This window comes from Cydia fagiglandana, chromosome 27 (assembly GCF_963556715.1).
Source record: "Cydia fagiglandana chromosome 27, ilCydFagi1.1, whole genome shotgun sequence".
Taxonomy (NCBI): Eukaryota; Metazoa; Arthropoda; class Insecta; order Lepidoptera; family Tortricidae; genus Cydia; species Cydia fagiglandana.
Window position 1 is genome coordinate 6761129 of NC_085958.1, and position 7411 is coordinate 6768539.

At 41.6% G+C, this 7411-nt stretch overlaps 2 protein-coding genes across 2 annotated transcripts; both read left to right on the top strand.

Moving 5' to 3' along the window:
• Positions 1-384: 384 nt before the first annotated feature.
• Positions 385-6926, top strand: LOC134677950 (uncharacterized). The gene is made up of 4 exons (XM_063536385.1): positions 385-547; positions 689-849; positions 1978-2144; positions 6596-6926. The coding sequence occupies exons 1-4, from the start codon at positions 385-387 to the stop codon at positions 6801-6803; spliced, it is 699 nt and encodes a 232-aa protein (XP_063392455.1). The 3' UTR covers positions 6804-6926.
• Positions 4892-6351, top strand: LOC134677949 (leucine-rich repeat-containing protein 34-like). The gene has a single exon (XM_063536384.1). It carries the CDS (start codon positions 4955-4957, stop codon positions 6320-6322), a length of 1368 nt encoding a protein of 455 aa, XP_063392454.1. The 5' UTR covers positions 4892-4954; the 3' UTR covers positions 6323-6351.
• Positions 6927-7411: the final 485 nt, after the last annotated feature.

The following is a 7411-nucleotide window of genomic DNA, read 5'->3' on the forward strand; positions in this document are numbered from 1 at the left end:
TGATTGGGCTAGCGTGGGGACTATAGCCCAAACCCTCTCGTGCTTGAGAGGAGGCCCTATTCGACAAGCGACGTTTGACGTATCGTGTTGATATCCCGTTGATGTGGGAAAAATCATAAGTTCTCGAATACGTACAATGTCAAAATTTGACATCAACAATCCACAGTTAGGGTGACAAGCAAACCAAACCGAACCAACCTTAGTTTAGAGTTGAGTTTTGGTTGTACCAAATGATGTTATCCATCGTTGATGGAATCAACACTCAGTATGGAATAAAATCATCTGTTGATTTGACGTGGATGCGAAATCTGACAGTTGCACATGTCGAATTTGGCCCCTGTGCCATTGGGACGTATAATAGGCTATTTTTTTTTCCCCAACAGAATGCCGTACACCCGTCCGCCCAGCACCACGACCGTGTGGCACCGGTTCACCGCCCGGGGCGTCACCCTGAGGGTCCAAGATTTGACTCCGGACCTGTACGAGTCAGCTATAACTCTGTTGAGAACATATTTCACAAGGGATGAGCCGCCTTGCAAGTACATTGGTGAGTTTTATTGTGACCATGCGCGTTGGACGGTCTGCCATATTGTGGCCTGCATCGGAAACTTATGTGCACATGTACATTGCCAAAGCAAGTGCTACCATTAACCTACCGTTCTCTATTAATTTACCTCAAATCATTCAGGCATCGAGAAGTACCCATCAGCAATGCACGAGCTGGAACAACTGTGGCGCAAGACGCTGAACGACAACGTGTCGTTGGTGTGCGTGACGGACGACGGCGTCGTGGTCGGCGCCAACGTGTTGGCGGTCGTCTGTAAAGAGGATAAGGATGAGCCCTTCCAGGTTAATGTCTTAATGCCAATCACGACTACGTGTCGTTGGTGTGCGTGACGGACGACAGCGTCGTTGTCGGCGCCAACGTGTTGGCGGTCGTCTGTAAAGAGGATAAGGATGAGCCCTTCCAGGTTAGTGTCTTAATGCCAATAACGATAACGTGTCGTTGGTGTGCGTGGACGACGGCGTCGTTGTCGACGCCAACATGTTGGCGGTCGTCTGTAAAGAGGATAAGGATGAGCCCTTCCAGGTTAGTGTCTTAATGCCAATCACGACACCGTGTCGTTGGTGTGCGTGGACGACGGCGTCGTTGTCGACGCCAACATGTTGGCGGTCGTCTGTAAAGAGGATAAGGATGAGCCCTTCCAGGTTAGTGTCTTAATGCCAATCACGACTACGTGTCGTTGGTGTGCGTGACGGACGACGGCGTCGTTGTCGGCGCCAACGCGTTGGCGGTCGTCTGTAAAGAGGATAAGGATGACCCCTTCCAGGTTAGTGTCTTAATGCCAATCACGACTACGTGTCGTTGGTGTGCGTGGACGACGGCGTCGTCGTCGGCGCCAACGTGTTGGCGGTCGTCTGTAAAGAGGATAAGGATGAGCCCTTCCAGGTTAGTGTCTTAATGCCAATCACGACAACGTGTCGTTGGTGTGCGTGGACGACGGCGTCGTTGGCGGCGCGAACGTGTTGGCGGTTGTCTGTAAAGAGGATAAGGATGAGCCCTTCCAGGTTAGTGTCTTAATGCCAATCACGACAACGTGTCGTTGGTGTGCGTGGACGACGGCGTCGTTGTCGGCGCCAACGTGTTCGCGTTCGTCTGTAAAGATGAACCTTTCCAGGTAAAAAATAATGCCAAGAATGACAATGTGTCGGTGCCCATGTAATTGCTCTTCAAACATCCTTACAAATCTTACAATCGTATGTAAATGGGTTGGGCACCTACCTATCTGATAAGGAAATATGGTGAGGAGTATTGCCTCACGGCGCCCCTCTTTACTGTCTAAGGCGCACCAGAGCGCTTAGGCGCACAGTTTTAGAACCCCTGCCTTAGATACATAGGTATTCATATCTCTTAAGTTAGCCTTTAGATTTCAACAGACTAAAGATTTTGTCTTGTAATTCCAATATTGTTTGCAGACTCATGACAAAATATGGGCGCAACTTTTCGGAGCCGTGGACCTGGTGTCTCGGGGAGTGGATATCTTCGAGAAGTATGGCGTCGACAAGTATCTGACGGCGTATGGGCTGGTCGTGGACCCTGCGTGGAGGGGGCTCGGGGTCGCCAAGGAGATACTAAAGGCTAGGTATCGTTATTCATCTCAGCCATAAGACGTCCACTGCTGAACATAGGCCTCCCCCTTATGGGGGGTGAATGCCATAATCGCCACGCTTGGCAGGCGAGTTGGCGATCGCAGTCGAGTACTTACACCGAATTTGAGGGACGCTGCTGCCCGTCCACCGGTGGTCTTGGACGTAGTTTAAGGACATACCCGGGTCGGAATCGTTATTAGCCCGGGCGTAAGAAATGTAAGAATACGGCTACGGTATCCCCTGCCTGTCGTAAAAAGCGACTAAAAGGGGTTCTCGGGGTCGGAGACGGTCGCAGCTAGGGACTGCGACCAAAAAAAGAGGGGACCCACAAAGGGATATAGCGCTAGGACGGCACTGGCGCGTACGATTCCAGAGCCGTCCGAAATGCGCCGAGGAGGACAACTGGGAGGTTTTTAGTCGGTGAAAGTCCGACATAACCTCCGCGCTGTCCCTGCGGTGCGGAGGTATCCATAACGGAATTTCCTCCCGGTAAAAAAAGGTATCGTTATCATAGTTTAGCGAGCTAGGTATCCTTGTCACAGTTTAAACAGTCAGCGCCAATCACGACACGTTGTCGTGAGAGATATGGAAAACAGATTTTTATAATTATTTCCTATTCTATTGTTTTATCTCTGTAGTAACATGGATATTGGATAGTTTCTTGTTTTTATATTTCTATTTTTAAGTTATTTATTGTTTACCATAGTTTTGACTGTTTAATCCTTTTAAGTTTTCGATCATTATTTTGTTTGATTTTATTAAAATAAAAGAGGAAAACGAAAGCATCTCTCATTATTATTGATTCGAGTCGGACCAAAAAAAGTCCGCAGCGGATTTGATAGTCCACGCAGTACAAGTGTTATTTTATACGTCATAATTTCATAGAAGTTTGACGTTTAATATAACACTTGCACTGCGCGGGCTATCAAATCCGCTGCAGACTATTCTTGGTCTGACATAATTGATTCCTTTCCGATTAGAATTCCATTTTACGCATTATCGCGAAAATTCCTTCTTTATTGAATTCCTAAGCATTCGTTCCCATTGCTGGCGTAGTCGCGAGCTAATAGATTTCAAAGCAAACCGGTGTAAATTAAGACGAAACAGGAGCTGAGTTTTAAATATTTTAGGTAAATATACCCGTCTCGCTAACGGAAGCGGCTCCTAAAACTAGTGCGATAAGGACAAGGCGAAAAATCCTACGTAAAAATCTCAAAAATGGAGGTTTCGTACTCGACTGTTTCCTCCTCCAAAACTTACCAATCGTAATCAAATTTGGAAATCTAAATGATTATATGAAATTATCTTTGTCGGACCGTTTTGCTTTTTTGGCTAATTAATTGATATCAGTTTTGAATACTACCCCTCTCATTGCGGCATAGTCAATGAGGCCATTTTGGCCATTTTTGAAGGGCTCTAGGGCCTTAAAAAACAAAAATGGGGCATTATCTATGAAAAGGGACCTTATTGTCGATGGCGCTTACGCCGCACAGCGTCGCGCGGCATTGTATTTATATCGAAGCATCGTTAATACTTAATGGCGTAAGCGCCATCGACAATAAGGTCCCTTTTAATAGATAACGTCACAAATTAAAAAAAAGCAAAACGGTCCGAAACAGATATGGATATTGACAATGTTAATCTGTGTTGAAAAAATCATTGCTCTAGCATCAAAACCCACGGAGGAAACAGTCGAGTACGTTTGTATGGAGAAATGACCACTCCTGTTGGCTCTTAAGGTGCCGTAGATCCAAAGAGCGGAGTTTTACCCAAAGGGTAATAACAATAACGGGACCCTTCTGTCCATCTGTCTGTCACTAGGCTATATCTCATGAACCGTGATAGCTAGATAGTTGAAATTTTCCCGGATAGTATAATTTTTGTTGCCGCTATAACAACAAATACTAAAAAGTACGGAACCCTCAGTGGGCGAGTCCGACTCGCCCTAACTGAAATAACGAACAAAATAAATAGACTTTAATCGTTTATTTGTTTTAATATTAACAAAGATAATGATATGATAAGCAATGTTGATTTGAGCAAGATAGGCAATGTTGAGCCCATGATAGGCAATGTTGAGCAAGTTACTGTAATGATTCTGAGCACTCGACTCTCCAATGATGAGAAATTGCAATAGCATTTGGAATGCGGTTGCGGGCGGCATATAAATAGGTGGTTCCATTCCAGAGACATCTTTACTATAGAGTTCTTCTTATTTCATTAGGGTGCCTAGCCAAGATGCCAACGAACGATACTCTCTCTCTCTCTCTCTCTCTATCACTCTTCCATATCTTCCACTAGCGACAGAGAGACATTAGGGCTTCGTTTGCTACGGCGTAAACTAGGTATCTTGGCTAGGCCCCCAGGTGGGTTTCTAACCGCTGCTTGACGTTCAAAAAAAATGTGCACTGCACTTAGGCCAGAAGGAAGTTGATGTTATTTGTGCCGACATTGCTCCGAATTTAGTTCAATATTGAGATCTTTTACAAAATTCGCGGCAATCCGCGTTAAAGGTGTTAAAGGGTCTGCCATCTTGTGGCCTGAATCGGAAGCATAAACGTCACATTTACACCTCGCGCCAAAAATCTGACGGCTCATGCTCACTTCATGCACGCTCCCTTATTTGAATTTAGAAAAAGTAATACTGTCAGGCCATTGCCGACTAAATAGTTTTCAAATTGTCAATTCCCACTTTGACAGATTTTGACTTGTACTGACAATTTCTTTCATAGTTATTTACTATACAATTAATTTGGGCTAAATGTATATATTTTTTTGAAATCATTCTTTATTCTAGTTAATAATGGGGACTAAATCACAGCGAAAGTGCATATGCGATACAGCGCAAGTTGTTCGAAAAATTACAGGTCACCCACCACCTTTAAAAGATACAGAAATCAACAAGATCAGACTCGGACTATTTACAGAAAAAAATTCAGATGGATCCGGGTATTTAGTATTACGGGGACATGATATTTACGACAGATACAAAAGGAGAATCAAAGACAGCGACATAAGAGCAATATGCTACTATATTAATGAGCTACCACGAAGAATAACAAAGTTGGACTTGTGTTACAATCAAATCACAGATGTCGGCTTTAAAAAAATATTAAAAAAGTTACTGGTTAAAGGTCGATCTAGTTTGATAAACTTGAATATAATGAATAACGAATTGACAGAGTTATCTATGCTTAGACTAGCAAATTACGCCAAATTTGTAAAATTGAAATATTTAAGAATTAACGGTAATAATATTGGAACTACAGGAGGAGAGTATTTTGCAAAGTTTTTAAGAGATAATACGAGCGTGGAGTATTGTGATATAGGAGAGACTGGGCAGACTTTGACCAGCGTGGCTCAACTAGTCACAGCGTTAAGAACGGACCAGGGTACAAACAAAACAGTAAAAGTGTTAGATTTTAGTAGAATAATACCTTTGTTCAACCGATATTCGTATGAAACAAAATGGCTGGCGTACCATGTTGAATACTTATTGGAAAGAAATGAAACACTCATTGAGTTGCACCTTCAAAAAAATCAATTTATTGGTCATGATATGGAGTACTTGGTCAGGGGATTACGATGTAATAAAACCTTATTATATTTGGACTTGGGGTTTAATAGCATTGGTGAATACGGGGCCGAATTGCTAGGGAAATATTTAGCAGAAAAACCTAACCTAATTCTCCTAAATTTGGCGGGAAACGACATAAAAGATACTGGGGCGCGCGCTTTAAGTTTCGGGTTGCCATACTCAAAAATTCGTGCCTTAGACGTCAGTCGCAACAGAATAACTCAACGGGGAATTTTGGATTTGCTGAATTCGGTGAAAAAGCCGTACTATTTGAGATTTTTAAATATTTGGGGAAATAAAATTGGTCATGTTGCTTGCGAAGTTATTCAGAGAATGCTGATGAGTGGAGCTTTATTTCAACAAACGATTGACGTTCAAATATACGAAGTGGACGAAGTTTTGCATGCAGCTTATTATCCGAATCCTTCTAATAGAAACAAACACTTTTATTATTGTGAATTGGACTATGGCTACGCACAGCCGATTTATCATATTAAAAGAAATGTTATTGATGAGAAAAAATCGGTTAAAGTTGATTGCAAACATCGGAAGAAGTTGGATAAAGTGTATAATGAAGTTAGGACAGTATTTTGATATTTTTAATGCTTTGTATAATGATTTGCCTTGTTAAATTGTTTCTTTTAATAGATTTCACTTTTATATACAAGTGTTGTCTCTTTAGGTACATACGTAAGGTTTAGCTGCTTGGTTTTTATCGTCTTATGAGTTTAAAGTAAGTATTATAATTTTATTATTTTCTTCCTTTCTATGATTTATTTGTTTTTTATTTCTTATTTTACTTTGCTCAAAGTTTCTCCATCATCAATCATCAATGTCCGAATAACAATGTTGTTTTTATATTTTCAGAATCAGCCTTTGCCGCAGCCTTGGAATTAAAGTGACTGCAACAGTCTTCACAGCTAGGGCTTCGCAAATAGCAGCAAAAAAAGCGGGGTTCGTTGACCTCTACGAGATGACCTACGAAGAGCTGGCTAAGAAGGGATGCGTCTTTCCTGGAGTTGAGGAGGACACGAAATCTTCTAAGCTAATGGCTTTAGTCATTGATGAAAATTAAAAGCTGTATAATGCAAAATATACTACCTATGTTTAGAAATATACCATTTTATTGTATACGCTATGAAATGTAAAATATTTATTTGCGGAAGAAATGACAAATTATAACGTAATTGAAAGTATTTAAAGTTATGGAAAAGTTATTCAAGGGTTTTATTTTTATGCCCTCTATTAGACGATAGCGGTAACAATTTTTGAGCGACATCTGTGATGCAATAGCGAAATTATGAAATTTTATAGTAGCATCCCGCCGTCGCATGTCGCCACCTAACGGTTAAAAAACGAAATTTTATATTATTTTACGCAAAAGGTACTGATTGAACTGTGCAAAATATATCAGTACTATAATTAATTGTTACATACAAAATATTGAGGCCCTTTAGCACTAAGAATATTAAATTATATTCAATTACAAAAATGGGGAGCTTTAATCCCTTCACCTGGTAATACCGTAAGCAAAATGGCGTCGCGTTGTGTCTAAATGAAATGTCAAACGGTTGTTGACTCCCGTTGCGGATGATCTCGTAGCGCCTGAACGATTGATAGAATTATTAAAATTCAAATAAATCCTGATCATGAAACGCCAGATCGAGTTTATTTTAAACTAAA